Below are 18,133 nucleotides of genomic sequence, written 5' to 3'. Positions count from 1 at the left end.
TTGAGAATGTAGCTTAAATTCAGGACCATACCCGTGGGGTGGGGAGGGGCTTTATCCCTCTAAAATGTTTCTCTGATTTGTAAGTTGTTTATCAAAACGCAAGCAGAGAGACTATTTCGCCTAAAAACAAACAAAAAATTTCTTCAACTTTTGATTTTATCTTACAAAGGGAGGTAAAAAACCCTTATTCTCCCTGAACAAAAATTCTTTTGGTGCCACCTCCCCCCGAATAAAAATCCTTTTGGTGCCCACCTATCCAAACAGTCGTTCTTTTGGCAGCCTCCCTTGCCTCAGCAGAAATCCTGGATACCGCCCTGCCTTAATGAAGACTTAGCCTAATTCCTATAAAACTGGTGTCAATTGCAGAATAAACAATGTCAATTTCTTGTGGCTATATAATACGTCTGCTGTGTTCGGCATAAATGTCACTTAGGGTTTGCATTACATCCTACTGTAAATCATCTATGCTAGAGTCTTTTAATTGCTAATTTTCATTTCGTGGACAACACGGAGACACATGAAGAGAAATCATTATCAAGAATGCCACAATTGTCGACGTAATAAGCTCTACGCGCGGTTTCTAGTGTTGAAGTATTCCTGTGGAACTCAGTGATTCTAAGCTGCTTAGTTCTAATCCAGACTTATCGCTAGGTTGCAACTTCTGTTTGAAATTAAATGTACTCCTTTATATGATATGTTGATGATGACGATTTAAGAATGAAGTTATATGCAGTTTACTTTTGGATAACTATGGTTTACTTTCAAGGCCTGGAAAGTAGAGATACTCGGAAAGGTATATCCGGATATATAAGTAGGCCTATAGTTTCATTTATGGAGTTTTTACTAGCATGTAAAGTATTAAGATATGTTCATATTAACATATGCTATATGTTCGTAATAAATGTCTTACTTATGCTACCTTATTAAATATGTAAAGCAGGACAGCAAAATCTTCTCTGTGCATTCGATACTTATGGATCTCGAAACACATTTAGGCTTAAATATTTTACTTCCGTTAAAGGAGGGAGAGTAATATTTTTTTTTTTTTTATGGTGAGGAAAACAGGAGAAAACACTCGTTTTTCTTCTTATGTATCCTACCTTTGGGCAGTTTTCAATTATAAGCATACAAATCTGTCAAGCGAAAAGAGAAATGGTGACTAAAGTGAAAAAAAAAAAAAATAAAACACAAATCAGCGTCTTAGAGCGGCAAGTTGGCAATTTGTTGTAAATATCAAAATTCCTTTTCACAAAAATACAACAAAACGGTGCAACCAAAATTCTGTACTAAACTTCACAATACAAGAGATACAGAGGAGAGTGGGGGGCCTTCAATAAATCCTCCCTTTTCAAGAAAGAAAACATGTCTTTCTTAATCAATCCTTTAGTTAGGTCCTTATCTCGAAAGTTGCTTATGAATGACACTGCAAAAAGGAGTAATGCCCACATCGTGTACCGCACAGAATTCACGATGCAGTGGAATTCTCAAACATAAAAGTATGAAAGCAACAAATACATTTTGTATAGGTAAACTTCCTGCATGATCAAAATAAAAAAAAATTACCAAGTTAATCCTATTGACAGCCGTCTTCAACCAAATATAAAATTAAAAAAAGTTTTTCTACAAATGAAGCGAAAAGAGAAATTGAAACTTAGAATGAATAGGAATGACTCTGCATGTAAGCCCCCCATCGACCCTTGCTCTATGCACTAATGTTTTGCTAGTGCTCCACTGATAAAATTTTTAAGTGTGATAAATATAACCAGATGGTACTTGCTGTTATTATACTTAGCAGTCATCTTTTATAAGATTTGAACTGAAAATGTTATTGTTAAAACCTAATATGCATCACTTAGTCCTCCCATTTTTTCCAGTGTGAACAATTATTTCCATTTTTACAGTCCTTGTGCTGGAGCATTCATTCTTGAAGCAATTGGAAAACCATTGAAACCATAGCGTAAAGAACTAGAGCTTAAAAAGGAGAGGAAATGGGGATCCCATGTGTACCTCCTCTCGTGGAAATTATCCCCCGGAGAATTATCCCCTGTAAATAATTCCCCATGGAAAAATAATTATCCCCCCGAAAATCCTCCCCGCTGAAAATGTCCCCAAAACATTCCCCTCTTCTGGAAATCCCCCAATAATCCCCCCTTGGAGGATTCCCTATGCACAAAATTTAGCAGCCAAAGATTAAATACAAATAGGTACCTTAAAATGTCCATCAGATGTCCTAAGGGGTAACAAAAGGACCAGAAATCGAAACAATTTTAGAACAGGGGTTGGTTGGTTTCCAATTACCTTCGACTAAAAAAAAAAAAAAAAAAAAAAAAAAAAAAAAAAAAAAAAAAAAAAAAAAAAAAAATAGAACTGGAACTTGCAATTTCTGATCAAATGAGTAGCATCCTCCAATGTATTTACGACCATGAGGCGGATGTGGGGATGAGGAAGAGGCATTCCTTCTCATATATAGAATAAATTCTGTTCATATTTGGTTTCAATGGTTGCTCTTCATTTTCATGATAACAGCAAAGACCAGAATTCTTAACAATGGATAACTTCCAAAGTTTACATCTCTTGTCCTGGAGGGTGGGAAAAGGGGTTCAAACCCGGAGGTATAATAATTTGACCGTTGGACTATTTTGAACAAAAGGGCTATCTCAAAATTTTTATCGTATACGGTTTGTGGAAAAAAAGTGTCGCAGGTAGCTCGTTGCCCTTCAATCCCTTTTGGCTTTTAAAAGGGTTACTAGAACTTTTAATTTATAATTGAATGAGCTCCTCAAAAGTTTATGTGACGACCCATTCCATATGAAGTTTCTCTGGGGAAAGGTAAATAAATAAATACTAATACATAGGACCCTTACGGCTCTCAACTATAGGCAAAGCTATAGGATGGCGGGGGGGGGAGAATTTTCTTGAAGGAAGTTTTCTGGGGGAATTTTTCCCGGGTTATTTTCCGCAGGGGGTATTTTCTGGGAGCATTTCCAGGGGGGTGGAAATATTTTCAGCTGGAAAATTTTTCCAAGGGGGATTTTTCGGAAAAGAGGGGGGGGTTTATATGCCCAGACTCATGTTTCATATTCAGAACAATTTCATTCAATGTATCTGGAGTACCTCTCATGGAAACATTTTTAATTTGGGCCTTCAGTATTTTTTTGAGGCCCTTGGAAACTCCCTCCTCAAACAAGATTTTTCTAGCTCTATTCCTGGGTCATCTGGCGCCTAATTATGTGATTTTTTTAACTTTTCATTATACTTGATAAGCAGCCTAGAATAACAGCATATTTTGTTTTGACAGAGAGTATGTCTAAGAGGAGTGTTATACCGTGAAACAGTATGACCTAGCATGAGACTGAATAGCTACATAAATCCCTTTGCAATAGTTCTCAGAACTGGATAAAATTAAAAAAAGCAGTTCACAGGAGAAAATCACTGCTTCTTTTGTATATATGGCTCTTAGTTTTAGTGTTCTCAAATATCTTTAGTTACATTCCATAATTCTCATCAAAATCATACCAATTCTCGGGATTGTTTATTCCCTTTCTAAAATTATTAATGTTTCCTTGTGCTACTACTTTTTGATAAGCAAGAAAGCTAATAAATCTTATATATTTGAAATAAGCTGTATTGGTAGTTTCTCTTCACCATGAAAATATTATAGTACAAACTTTATTTTTTCAAGTTGATTTATATCGACAAGGGTTGCTTCTTAATTACAATTGGTTACTGCTGACTGTATGACCCACGTCTCTTTCAAATTCGAGGGAAACCACAACCCACCCATCTGCCTTCCCTCAATATCTATGCTGTAAATTGAAGTTTAATGTGCGTGAATTAACGCTACGATCCTTCCTAGATGATATTCATCCCCAAAATAGTACACTTCTTAAATATTTCTAGGGGAGGTCGGGTGTATCAAAAAAGGATTTTTGGGGTGTTCAAATCACTTTGGAAACTGGGGAATATAAACACAGAGTTTTTCTGTAATTCTAAATTAATTGGCTATCTCATAATTGTTGCTTGATTGTTGTTTTTATTTCTCTGCTGGCCAGACTTCTTGTTTTTCACCACAAAATGGCAAAAACCACAGTTTGCTGTGGCAGGGTAGCCTTTGCTTCTTAAGAAGGGCTCTAGGGTATATAGAGGTTTACGAATTGTGTACCAGCAAATTGATTATTTTCAAATAAGTCTGTTATTTCTCAATGAGTTTTGTTACCATTAACAATAGCTATGATGTAAGTCAACTTACACTAGGAATGCAAAAATTGACCTAGTATCGTTGAAAGCATTTTTCAATGCTTTAACCAGTCAACTGATGATACTAGAAGCATTTTGCATATTGGCAGGAAACCAAAGGAAAACTTGAATAAAATTTGGATTTATTTTGTTAATTCAAGGTGACTTTCTTTATGAAAGATGAAAACCCATCAGTACTTTAATGCGCAAAAAAAGTTTTTTTTTTTTTTATTGCGTGTTATACACAGGAACTAATTCCATTTGTTTGGGTGATCATTGCACTCAATTTGCTTCTCATAAATGCTGATAAGAGCTAATGATATTAAAAATAAAATAATCACTACGAAAAAAATATATATATTTATAAAGAAAGAAATAGAGCCAAACGCTTGAAGTGACATTGTTAAGAGATGTAACAATAACTATTACACTATTATAATAATTTTTAGACTATATTTGACATTACACTTAAAATGAAAATAAATGGTATTCAGTTACTCTGTTTTTGCCACTTTGGATTGTGCTCCACCCTCTAAAATGTTAATCCATTACCACTGTAGTTTCAAGGACTTTTCATCAAGCCTTATTTCTTACAAACGTATTTTCTGGGAGGAAGATATTTCACGTCATGTAGTCATTTAATTGAAAATAAAGTCCAAATTTCTTTTCCCTTTTGGTAGCCAAATAACTAAGAAGTTATTTGGCAACTCCTTAGCTATTCTCATTTAAATACCTTAACACAAAAATGGCAAATGATTAAAACATGTCAGACCCCTTGCTTGTCAAAGTACTTGAATAGGCATATTTTTACTGAATATAATCAGCTATTAACGTATTTCAATTGTCCTCCAGGGAAAATCCGTAATAAATCATTTGCACTCAAAACACTCAATTCTTCTTTGGACACGTCTCTGCTAATTTGGTCTTGAGACAAAGCTCTGAAGTTCAGACATGTAAATATAGACAAAACAATCAAAATCAAGAATAGTAACCGAAATTCTAAAAAAAGGAATTTTGTTGATAGTTAATACTTCAAAGAATAGACTTTTTATGTTGGTGCAAAATATATAAGTGTAATTAAGTTTAATGTTACCCATCAAAACTACGACCCTGAGAAAGTTTGCCTGATTTTTGAAAAAAAAGGGGGAAGCATCCCCAAAAGCCAAGTTATATCAATTAAATTCACACCAATAGAATCATCATATCAGGGAACCCTATTGTAAAGCTTTCAAGCTCTTATCTAGGAAAATTTGGGCTTCCGCATTTTGTTCCCCAGAAGAAAAATCACCGATTTGTGTTTTTTTAGGGGGTATCATTGAACCACTGGTCCTAGAAGATCGGGAGAAGGCTCATTTAAATGACAAATAAATGCTAAGGTACCCTGTTAGTTAACAAAAGGACTAGGTCATGGAAAAGGGGCATTTTTTGCCATTTTGTGGCACCGAACTACGATTTCGCCCTAAAGAAAACTAAGTTGCTTTTGACTGAAAAGTCTGAGGAAGCTAATCGATTCGAAACCATGGCGTTTTTGTAGCAAGAATATGGCGTTTTTTACCAAGGTGGTAGACACAGAAGAAATTTGCAAAATTTGAAATAGTTTATCTGGATTCATTACCTTTGTTAAGAAGGGGGAAAATAATCCACGACTTAACTAATGTGTTAAGTAAGTTAATCAACTAAACTAAGTTGATTCGCTTGCTTTTTCATGAAAATATCTTTAGTGATGTTTAGTCCAATTGCGCATCACCTATATTGTGAAGATAGGTAGTGGGTCATCATTAGGACTGGGGAGAGGGTAGATTCCTAAAGGAGAGTGTTTCAGTGTCCAAATTGTCTAACTCTCTACGATTTTTAAGATAAATATAGAAAAAGGCATGGCAAATTAGGGATTGGAGCTAATCTCTCATCTAAGCTTCAATAAAAGGGATGCAGGGCAATACCTCCCTTCTCATTGCAGAAAGATGCTCCTGATATTTATTTTTAAGTTTCATTTAAAAAAAACTGATTTGCTTCAAATTTCATAAAATTACAAACAGTGATATGTAAGTGCGTGTAAACTGTTATGAAGGAGGAGGATGAGTCATTTGTCGGTGTGGGGGGTCAGACGCCTCAAAGAACACAAATTTGACATCAAAATTTGAGATAACTATGGAAGGAATTTGAGGGGGGGTTAGAAACCTTGATTCCCGGGAATTTTTAGGTCTACGCCTTAATTATTGATGCAACGGGAATGAGTAACATTGCCCCTTCTATTGCAGCAATCTTTTTCTGAATAGCATACAATATAACATTTACCTAGACGGATAACGTCAGATGCTGGAAAGGTCAGGCAGAGCATCCTTAGTCTTTCCAGGAGATTCCTTGGGGGTTAGGATGACAAGTGTTTCAAGTGAAATGCAAGTTTGTTGTGCACTAAAGTTTGGCTATTCCCCCAATTTCTTTCAGAACAGCTCCTGAAATACATGAGCCGTTGAATTGGAATAAGAAGCTTTTTTAGTGCACTAAAAAGCTTTAGCGTAACAAGCAATGAGTTGATGGAAGGGTGACCCCCCTCAAATATGGAATAATTCCTATTCTTTTTCAGTTTTAATGTTGTTTCTAATTTTTTTACATTTATTTGATCTTAAAAGAAAACTGCACGGGTTATGCATGCATTATATATGCTTGTTTTGCGTAATAAGTCAGTATAAGCTGACGCTCAATATATTGTCATTATTTTAGCTTCATTATAATTGCTTGTAACGAAAAATAAATAAATACATGATATTGGGAGGTGATGTCAAAGTGCTTCTCAAAAGGTAGTTCCATGGAGTTAGTTACCTAATTATTGTTTATTATACCTTTAATAAATCATTTTCGGAATGAAATATTAAGTTTCGTCATCTTTTCTTTGCAACTTACATAAAGTTTGTACATTCAAATATATTGCAGCTTGGATTGAGCATTTACGATGGTGGATTTATTTAAATGTGCATTTCCAGTTTCAACAGAGATCAGTGTAGGCTTGAGGTAAAACTACTTTGTTGTATGTAACGACGGATTTTAGCTTTAATTTGTGGTTTAGAAGGGATGATCAGTCTTACTACCCTATTCATAAGCGTCCTCATGTTAAAGAGTGGCTAGAAAGTATATCCTTGAGGAATAATTACTGTGAGAGAACTAACCACGTTTTGTTTCCATTCTTTTAAGTATATTGTTTACTTGTCTGAATGATATATTTCTTTTTGTATTTCTATACCATGTGCTTTTCTATATGTGTAATTGCGTCTTTGCAGTTTGTTTTCAGTAGATCTCGTTGACTGTAAGTGTCTGAAGTTCGATATTTGTGGTTTATATTATATGTATTTTTACTGTAAATAAATGGACAGAAAATAGTATCCCATTTTGACAAGAGTGGAGGGTATTGTGGATTTTCTTCCTGTGCTGGAAAAGCGTGAGTAATCCCAGGCTAAAAAAGTATTTTACATAGAGTTTAAGTGCCCTTTTATGTATGACGTTAAGTCATGGCAAGATTTGTTGCAAAATACAGCTACACACATTGTGCTGTGGCTCATAGAAATTACCTATCACCACCCTTTAGGTTCAATAAGAGGGTTTTAAGGCAGGTTTTAGATAAAACATGGTTTTATTTATAATTCCACACTGAAATATAATTAAATCCACGTGCCTTTCTCTGAATAGCTCCTTCTTTTCTTGCCAGGACAAAAAGAATTAAGCATTCACCTAGTATGTTCCCAAATGCCTAAAGTAGTAAACTATAAGGAGAGATTAGCCGAAAAGCTGACTATTCACCTCTACTCGTCTATCTAGAATCATTTTCCTAAGGTCTAATGCATCATACCTACTTGTCAGTTCCTTTCTGTAAAGGTTCAGCAGATATGAACAGCTTAGAGGTTAAAATGGGTATGGGACAGTGATATTTTGTGCACTAACAGATGACCTTGCACTAAAAATGAGGGCACATAAGACGTTATGTTGTGGCCTTGGAAAGACAACCCAACTCCATGAATTATACTATCTACTTTTACAAAGTAGGTGTTGCATTTCTTAACTACCTAACTATTACCTAAATATTATTTAAAATATACTGAGATGTTGCAGCTTCACCCATTTTGACGGCCTTGATGCATATAATGTCTTTTGATTTTGTTTAACATCCCCCTCAGCATTCCATGAAAGGTTCATCTTATTACACGTATCAGTACCGGATATAAATGTAGATGCACACAGGTGCACCTTTAGATACACTTTTTGACAGATCGGATTCACTTAGCGTCTTTTGGTTTATCGCAACATCTTCCTCGTTACCTCCTGAAATTTTCAACTTAACAACTTAGCCATTCGTGATATACTGCAGATAAACCCTTTTGACAGCATGGATCCACTATACTATTTTGAAAAGCAGAATGAATTTAAACTCTTTTGATTTAGTTTAATAGTTTTACGCAATAGAAAAAATTGCTGTAATGTTTGAAGTCACAGTCACAATAGTATTAGTAGTAGTGGCAGTACCAACAGTGGTAGTCCCAGTCCCAAGCTCTAGAATTCCTAGTCTTGAGTTGTGACAAGTAGTCGCTATCAAAGTTGCCAATAGTCATTGCTGCAGGTAGCAGTCAAGTTGCGCTTATTCGAAGTTATAAGTAGTTGTAGTTGCAATTATAAGTTGTTGCAGTCGCAAGTAGTTGTAGTCGTGGGTATTTGCATTCAAAAGTGTCGCAGTTGCAAATAATCATAGTCACAATCATAAGTAGCCTTAGTCGCAGTCAGTCACAAGTAGTTGCATTCGCTAGTATTTACAGTCACAAGTAATTATATTCAAAAAAATTCAATGACACAAGCAGTCACAATAGCAGTCCTGTGGTGGTGCAGTGGATTTGACCTTAGCTTGGTAATACCGGACCCAGAGATCGAATCACGCTGCAGGAATGCACTGCAGGGCCGACGTAGGGACCTTAGTAGTCAAGAAGCGTCGTTAATTCTTAAAGAAAGAAAGTCACATTAGCAGATAAAACCAGTCACAGGCGCAGTCTGAAGTAGTTGTATTCACAAACAGTCACAGTAACCGTTGCAACTAGTCGCTGCCATAAGCAGTTGCAGTCCTATTTACAAGTAATCACGCTTGCAAGTAGTCGTATGTAGTCATAGTCGCAGTTGCAAACAGTCAGAATCACAAGTAGTCGCAGATATCACAAGATATTGCATACGTGCCGTTTTCATACCCTTGATGCAAACACTGTCCTTTGATATAGTTAAGTGCCTCGCTCAACATTCCCTGAAGTTTCACCTTCATATGAATACCCTTAGCTAAGCTGGAGAAGATCAAATATTCCCCATTTCACAATGATATATTTTCTATGTGGAGAATGGGCAAGTTTTATAAGTTCCAACCCTTGGTCATGGGGCTCTGGGGACTTGGTATCCCTGGAAGAATAGTTATTAGGCCTTTTGATTATTCTGAACAAAATCTATATGACCTAAATTTCGATCGGTATTAGGGAGGGCGTATCCAAACAGGGTAAGTAGAGGAGGAGCTGACTGCCCTTTGATCATTTCCGAGTATCCCTCAGTACGTTTCAGCTTACTGCCCTATGCCTTCCCAAAGATACTGCTCATACTCTCTTTTGACAACCAACATGTACATTGTTTATTTTGATTCTGTTCAATATCCCCTTAAAAATTTTTTAAGGTAGTCAAAATTTGTGTTACGATTTTGCATATATTATCTTTAATTTTTTTCAATATTCCCCGCCAAATTGTCTGAAAGAAATGACAATTAGAAATAAACGTAGTCACAAGTTCTTACAGTAAAAAGTAGTCGTAGTCAAAGTCGTAAGTAGTCACAGTTGCCAATAGTCAACATCGCAAGTCACCTTATTTCCAGTTACAATTAGTCACAGTTGCAGCTGCAAGTAATAAGCAACTGTAGTAGTAGTCACAGTTGCAGCTCCAAGTAATAAGAAGTTGTAGTAGTAGTGGTAATGAGAGTTTCAAGTTAGTACCCTTACCTGTTCCTAAGATATTGCTGATACGCCTCTTTGATAACTTGGATGCACAGAACGTCTTTTGATTTAGCTCAAGACATCCCTAAGGATTCCAAAACAATTCACCCCAGTACCCTTGGCCTTTTCGGACATATCCAGGAACAAACCATCCCTTATTTCCCTGTCATAAATCCAGCATTTAAAAGTGAACACACTGAATAATACACATTCCTTGCCTCAGAGGCCATGGGGAGCCTGGCCTCCACGGAGGTATAATTGTTAGACCTTTTGACTATCTTGAACAAGATAACTTTTCAAATTTCTATCAGTGTTAAGGGGGTATCTAAAATAGCAAGAGCAGGGGCTGGTATCTTTCTGATGACTCTTCAACATCCTCCTCAACATGCCTGGAAAGTTTCAACTTAATACCCTCAGTTATTTCATATAAATTGCTGCTGTACCCTTTTAACAACCATTCTGTATAAAGTATATTTTGATTTGTTTGATATCCTCCTCAAATTTTCTGAAAGTTTCACAGTAATACCCTAAACTTCTTTGGAGACTCGGGATATAACATGACCTCTTTCCCCAATGACCAACCTTATATGTAAGCAATTGACAACTTGGATCCCTTGCTCCAAGGATTCTGGGGCTATGTAAATCCGGAAGGTATATTTGACCTTCGAACTATTTTGAACAAAATGGCTATCTCAAATTTTGATTACATATGTTTGGGTATAAAAGGGATTGGTAGGGGATTGCTTGCCCTTCGATCACTTTCGACTCTTAAAAGGGCAGTAGAACTTTCAATTTCCTTTTGAATGAGCTCTTTTTGGCAACCCCTTCCATATGAAGTGGCTCTGGTCGAAAAAATAATACTAATATATCGAGGCCTTATGGTTCTTTACTATAAGTAGCACTATAGGTGGTGGCTTTGGTGTATTGTAGTACCTAACGTCTGACTTCGGCTAAAAGACATATTTGAAAAGCTTGGAAATTGGATATATTAGCATTTTAATGAAACTGTCGATCTGATTGACACGATTTGTCGTACTGGTAATTTTTATCTATTACGCTTTCTAACTGGACAATGACCCTTCCAAATAGAAAAAAGAAAAACAGTTTAATTGACTCTTTTACTCCCTTATTGCAAAATTAGCCAAACAATTGTATTCAATGAGTTCACAAGCCCTCAAATACTGTTTTTTTTGTAGAAACCAAACACAATTTGTCAAATAAGTACACAGTAATTTTGGCTTACGATTGCCATATTATGATCTTAATTATTTCTGTTGATTCATTTTAAATCATTCATAATCTCTTAATCCCTGACCAATAGATTCATTGACTTCAAAGACCATAAGTCATTTTCCCCTTTTTCAATGTTTTTTTCATTGTGACAAATTTTCTCAGATTCATAGATTTTAATAAGTAAACGTAAATAATTGAACTTAAATATTTTCAATTTTTGCAATCGGCATAAAAATTATATTCTTTTAGTGTATCTGTTTTCGTAAAAATTCGTTTTTCAGATTTTATTTAATACTGGCCGAGTCGCTCATTATAGACAGTTTGTTACCACAAACTGTTTAATCAGAATTTTTAATGATACTTATTTTAATCACTATTTTTCCCTAGAAATAGCATTTAAATCAAATGAATTAGGAATTGTGGCCAAATAAAATTTTGAAGAGGTTTATTAGTAATATACGAAACCTAATATAATAGATTGCAACCTAAGAATCGCCGAACAGGCATAGTTGTCTTTATGCATGACTGTATGATCAAGGAGGTATCATATAATTGGCACCAGCTTTAAGTTCTGTAACTAGGTCCAATTCAAATGTCAAGAAAATATGCGCTGTTTTCCATTTCCTGCCAAAACAGGAGAAGGTGGGTAAACAGTCTAGTCGAGCCTTTTTGAACATTCTAGTTCATGGAAAAGTTTTGATTAACGAACGAGCTCGATTTGGAAAGTAATTGTCCTTTCACCCAAATAGGCTCTTTTTCTATCGTTTACGAGTGTATAAACGACGGGAGACTTATTTGCAGAGTATTCTTGCTTTTCCCTACATACAACATCTTTCTCTTCTAGAATCTCCTTGCTGCATTGTACTGCGTCCAGGTCAGTGTAGAACGACATGTGAAAATGTAAGTTATCACTTTTTGTTTCGTTTTTTTTCGTGGGAAACTTAATGGGGTACATGCCACCTGTTTTCTGGTCGCCAGTCTCTATAATCGTCTAGCTAAGATTCTTCTGTATTAGTTCCAATCTTCAAGAGTTGAATTGTACTCAAATTGCTCTATTGCTCATTTTGATTATTTCCAGAGGTTTGGGTCAAATTTGACCCAACATCTGGAAGTGGGCGTCAAATTTTACAATTAGACGAGACTTCAGAGAGCTACACACTCAACTAAAGGCTGACAGATTCTCGAGTGCTTGATGTCATTGATGGATCTTTCCAGATGATAAATTAGTATGGCTGATTATGTCAAATAAAATTGGTTCCAACTTTAGGTACGAAGAATACTTAGCAGAGACATTAGACTAGATTTCAACTTAAGTTAATCAAAGATAACTGGAAGTAAGGGGTTGGCAGCTTCCCCCTGGCCTAGAACCACCATTGTATTGGTGTTCCCTAAGCACAAGGACTTCGGGATGTAAACTTTATGTCGTTTATGTTTTTGCCCTTTTTCGACTCTGTTTTCAGCAAGCCCATGCCCCTAATTTACACATTTTTTCATAATAGAACCCCCTTAGCCAATTATTAGAGCCTCCGGTAAAATTCCAGATAATTGACTTCTTGCTATCTCAGAAAGAGTTTAGGTTAGGAAAATGAAACTTTCAGGGATGAATCTACCGACTAAAGTATCTCCCGGGAAGGTATTTTGAAGCAACTATCTCCACTCCTTCTCCCTCTAGAGGGCCCTGACCTTTGATGGCCTTTAAAAATATGTGCGTTATAAAAGCGAAACCTTGCAAAATAGATTTTCTGCTTAATTGAAGTACAACAAAATTGTTTTCAGCTTCATAACTTCGCTCAATTCCATTTTATAAGGTTTTAAAGATATGCAAATATATTTCCTAAGTTTTGAAAAAAAACATTGATATGGCTCAAAATTCTACTCAAATAATAGGAATTGCATTTACAGAACTAAAGGAAGAGAAAAAGCAACTAGTAACTGAAAATTAAGGTAAAATGTTGTTTTGCCAAAATTTCAATAGGTATAGACCTGTTATGTAGGCACATTTCAGGGCCCTATAGAGGAAGAAGGAGTAGAGATGGGTACTTTAAAATATCTTCCCAGGACATACTTTAGCCTGTAGATTCATCCCTGAAAGTTCCTAACCTAAACCCTTTTCCTAAACCCTCATTTTCCTAACCTAAACCCTTTCCGAGATAGCAAGAAGTCAATGAACTAGAATTTTACCGAGCCTCCCTCCCAAGTTTCTATGGTCCCACTTTTAACATGAAGGATTAAAAAGCTTAACAAATAAATAATATGTTCCGTGTGCTCTGCTCTATACTAAGTTAACACTAGCGTGTTGGATCTGAGAGATAATTTGGTTGTTAAAGAAATTTTTGGATAATGCCGCTTTTGGTGACCTTATACATTTTACAAGGCTATTTCAGTATTAAGTAAATTTAACAGTTTGTGGTAACGAACTGTAAGTAAGAAGTAACCCAGCTCAATAGTAACCGAAACTCTTAAAAACGGAATTTTGATACTATTAGATATATCAAAAGAATAAAATTTTTATGCAAATTTCAAATACAAAAGTTTCATTAAGTTTGGTCTTTCCTATTAAAGGCTACGATCCTGAGAAAATCTACCTTATTTTCGAAAAAAAAGGGGAAATATCCCTAAAAAGTCATAGAATCTTAATGAAAATCACAAAGTCAGATTCAGCGTATCAGAGAACCCTACCTTAGAGGTTTCAATCTCCTATCTGTAAAAATGCGGAATTTTGTATTTTTTGCCAGAAGAAGGCTCACGGATGCGTGTTTTTCATTCTTTTCGTCAGGGGTGATCGTATTGACCCAGTGGTTCTGAAATATCAGGAAAGGACTCATTCGAACGGGAAATTAAGTTCTAGTTCCCTTTTTTAGTGACAATAAAAATTGGATTGCAACTAAGCCCCCTTCTACACCCCTTTTTCTCAAATTTTTCCGATCAAAATTCTGAGATCATTTTGTTCAGCTTAGCTGAAAGGCTGAATAACTCTGCATTTGGAGATATCATGATACCCCAGAGCCCCTGGGGAAATGTCTTTAAGTTACAAAATTTATCCAGTTTTACATATAGTATGTGTTATTGGGAAATATGCAGACATTTTTCGGGTGTTGGAGGGGGACGAATTTTCCGCTTGTGAGATTTTCAGTGGGGAGGGAAGTTTCCAAGGAGTGGATTTTTCAGGCGAAATTTAGCCCTCGGGGAATCTATCAGAATTCCTATACGAAATTCGTCTTATGTCTTCATTCTCTTTGACGAATCAGTTTTACGCGTGAAGATGTTAAGGGTAATTATCCGGAGTAAATTTTGACCCGCATTGAACTGTCTAGAGAATGAATCCGTGGGGATCAGGGATTTTTCCATGGAGGTGTAGCCATATTTCATGGCATTATTTAAAAAAAACGATCAGAAATTAAATTAAGAAAAGTTTTCAATTAAAAGTCAGGAGTAACATTAAAATATAAACGAACTGAAATTATTACGTATATGAGGGGGGGGGTCTAATTCTATTTATTCCGTCCCAATTCCTTAAGAACAACTCCTGAAGCCCTACATTAATCTAGTTAGAACAATAAGAAGTTGTTTTTTTTAAGTACTAAAAAACTTTAGCGTAAAGAGCGAAATTATGAGGAAAAGCAACCCCCCTCATATACGAAATAATTCATGTTCGTTTTAAGTTTTTATGTTGCTCCGTACTTTCAACTGAAAAAACCTTTTTTGAAATTTAATCTAACATCTCCAATTTTAGACGATAGTAGGCTATAACATTTTGCAAAATAATTTATAGGATAGTGTTTTTGAACGTACTTTACTCTGTAGGATATTTTTTTATTATTATTTTATTTTTATTGTTTAGGCGATCCTATATTTATAAGTAAAACAAAAGAATACTAGCACAAATTATATGATCAAAACTATTTTTTTAAATTACTAAAGAGCAAAATCCTAAATCTTAAAATGCACAAATACCAACCAGGGCAAAGGAAAGGTTGTAAGCCAAATAGATTTTCTCACATATTTCAAAAGATCTTACTCATTGATGAAAACTTGGAAATGATATAAAATCAGTATTAAGATCTTCAAGCTTAAATGTCTAACCCTAAGGCAGCCTTCTCTTGGAAATATGGGCACAACATAGGTCTCGACAACTTTCACTTTTTGGTGATTACATTCACATAACCCTAGGGGTAAGACTAATATTGATAACTCTTAAGTATGTGTATAGTCTTATGCGCGTAAAATAAAAAAAAAAAACAAGTTTTTTTTAACGGAAAGTAAGGAGCGACATTAAAACTTAAAACGAACAGAAATTACTTCGTATGTGAAAGGGGCTGCTTCCTCATCAACACCCCGCTCTTTACGCTAAAGTTTGACTCTTTCTCTCAACTCTTCTTTTAAAACAGTTCTCCGATACAATGAATCTGATGGCGTGATTTTCGTTAAGATTGTATGACTTTTAATGGGTGTTTCCCCCTATTTTCTAAAATAACGCAAATTTTCTCTGTAACCAAATCTGTAACTTATGATGGGTAAGACTAAACGTGATGAAACTTATATATCTAAAACCAGCATTAAAATGCGATTCTTTTGATGTAGCTATTGGTATCAAAATTCCATTTTTTAGAGTTTGGGTTACTATTCAGCCGGGTCGCTCCTTACTACAGTTCGTTACCAAGAACTGTTTGATCTCTTTAACTGTCAAGTAGGCTACCTGACATACGTCATATCCAATTTTTAGCTCCTACAGGCTACAGCCTCTCCTGTTTCCTGAGTGCGTTCAGATTTATTATATATGCGTGTTTCCCAGTGTCCTATCCTTGGTGCAACTATACTAGTATACTCTTGAATTATTTTTTTAGAAAATAATAAAGTAAATTCTATGAGGCACTCCTAAGAGAGCCTGGAGGTCTGGCCCGCTAAATCTTAAGATTTTACAGTGTTTATCGTTTCTTTTTATGTAATTCACCTACTTAGGAAAACATACACTCCTCCCTAGAGGAACTCTGACATATTCACCATTTTCTTATTATAGAAGTGCAAGTCTTTAAAAATGGTACATAACTCTAAATATGACTTATTGTGAAGCCATATTATGAAGCCATGAACATAAGATTTTTACTGTTTAAATCAAAAGTATATCAAAAAGCTCTTTTTTCCTTAGGCATTGCATAAGAAACTTTTTTTCACACACTATTTGCCTTTGGGATTAAGCAGCAATCTTAAAACATTATGCACGACAGGTCAGACGTTAACTTTTAATATCTGTTTGTTCTAAGCTTTGATATCGCTGTTTGGTTTCAATTGAACGAAACTTATTTTTTAGATCTTTTTTCTTCTTTTTTAGTACTATATTCACAGGAACGTACAGAGAGGGGTGGCTTCTTGGTCAGGCTCAATCGGGAAGCCAAAATTTTCTTTGAATTCCAGGGCACTTTTTGTTCAAATTATGGGTGCATGCCTGCATACCCAGGGGTAACTTAAACTTAATTTAAAGCACCGTAAGGACTAGTGGCTAAATTTTAACCTCCTCCCCACCTCTCCTTGTATATTTATCTGAAGTTTCACTTAAAGTTAAAAACTTGGTTAAAATGGCTCATAGAAACACAATCTTTTAGGCTTCAAGCTCTTACTCCAATCAAGCAAGATTTGCTTGCCCTACTTCATATTTGTCGATGTGCAACTATACACTGACTATGTGCGTGTTTGGCAAAGACTGTGGTGCTGTGTGGCATACGGTCTTTAAATCAGAAAGCTAAATTATATTTTACTAATAATAAAAAATAGATTGTTTATCTGCGAATACGGTCATTAAATCAGAAAGCTTAATTTATTGTTTACTGATGATGAAAAATTGATTGTGTGCCTGAGAATCTTTATTTGATGGCATCTTGAACCTCTTTGCGCTATAATTGTTGTTTTGTGCCACAAATTGGTAGAAAACGCCACTTTGACGTGGTGTAATATCTTTTGTTACTTGCAAAGGGCACTGGAAATATCGACTTCAGTTTGAGTGATTCTTTTCCCAAATTTCCAAGACTAACGACTCAATACGGGAATCCTTTAAGAAAAAAAAAACAAAAACAAATAAGCACGCATTTGCGATCACAAAAAAAAGTTTCATGTTTTGAAGATAGGCTTTTCAATACCCTGTAATTGTCTTTTATGATACACATTATTTGTTGACGTAATTGTCATTAAGGCCACCTCCCTTCTTTGGGTCGTTTTGCTCCTTTTTCAAAATTAGACAAGTTTTTATCAAGCTCTTTACTTTAGGTGGATAACTTTAAATTTAGAAGTTTCCCATGCAAAGCCGGTTTTTTTATGCCGTCTTCTTATTAAAATGTTTTTTTTTACAGTTTTAATTACTATTAGCATGAATTGTTCCTTGCTTATAGTTAATCATCATGAACTGTTCAATCAAAAGTATCACAGTCGTGTCTATCCTTTTAGATTAAGCCTCGATTCAGTTTAATTATTAAATAAAAAAAACAAGTTTTTTTAAATGAAAGTAAGGAGCGACATTAAAACTTAAAACGAACAGAAATTACTCCGTATATGAAAGGGGCTTTTCTTCCTCGACACCCCGCTCCTTGCGCTAAAGTTTTTTATTGTTTTAAAAAGTAGAGTTGCGAGAAAGAATCAAACTTTAGCGCAAGGAGCGGGGTGTCGAGGAAGAAAAG

The 18,133-nt window shown here is 35.3% G+C and overlaps 1 protein-coding gene across 2 annotated transcripts in view; it reads left to right on the top strand.

Moving 5' to 3' along the window:
* The first annotated feature begins 590 nt into the window (after positions 1-590).
* The window catches only part of LOC136029281 (reversion-inducing cysteine-rich protein with Kazal motifs-like), a 118,993-nt gene continuing 101,450 nt past the window's right edge, over positions 591-18,133 (top strand). The window contains exons 1-2 of one of the 2 annotated variants that reach the window (XM_065707537.1): positions 591-793; positions 12,313-12,368. In XM_065707537.1, coding sequence (XP_065563609.1) covers positions 718-793; positions 12,313-12,368 — 132 coding nt within the window. In that variant the 5' untranslated portion in view covers positions 591-717. The remainder of the gene's footprint in view (positions 794-12,312; positions 12,369-18,133) is intronic. The other variant, XM_065707546.1, reaches the window with a different exon arrangement.

The sequence above is a fragment of the Artemia franciscana genome, chromosome 1 (genome assembly GCF_032884065.1).
Source record: "Artemia franciscana chromosome 1, ASM3288406v1, whole genome shotgun sequence".
Classification (NCBI taxonomy): domain Eukaryota; kingdom Metazoa; phylum Arthropoda; class Branchiopoda; order Anostraca; family Artemiidae; genus Artemia; species Artemia franciscana.
Note: the sequence above shows the minus strand (reverse complement) of the source record. Positions and strands in the feature narration are given on the sequence as shown.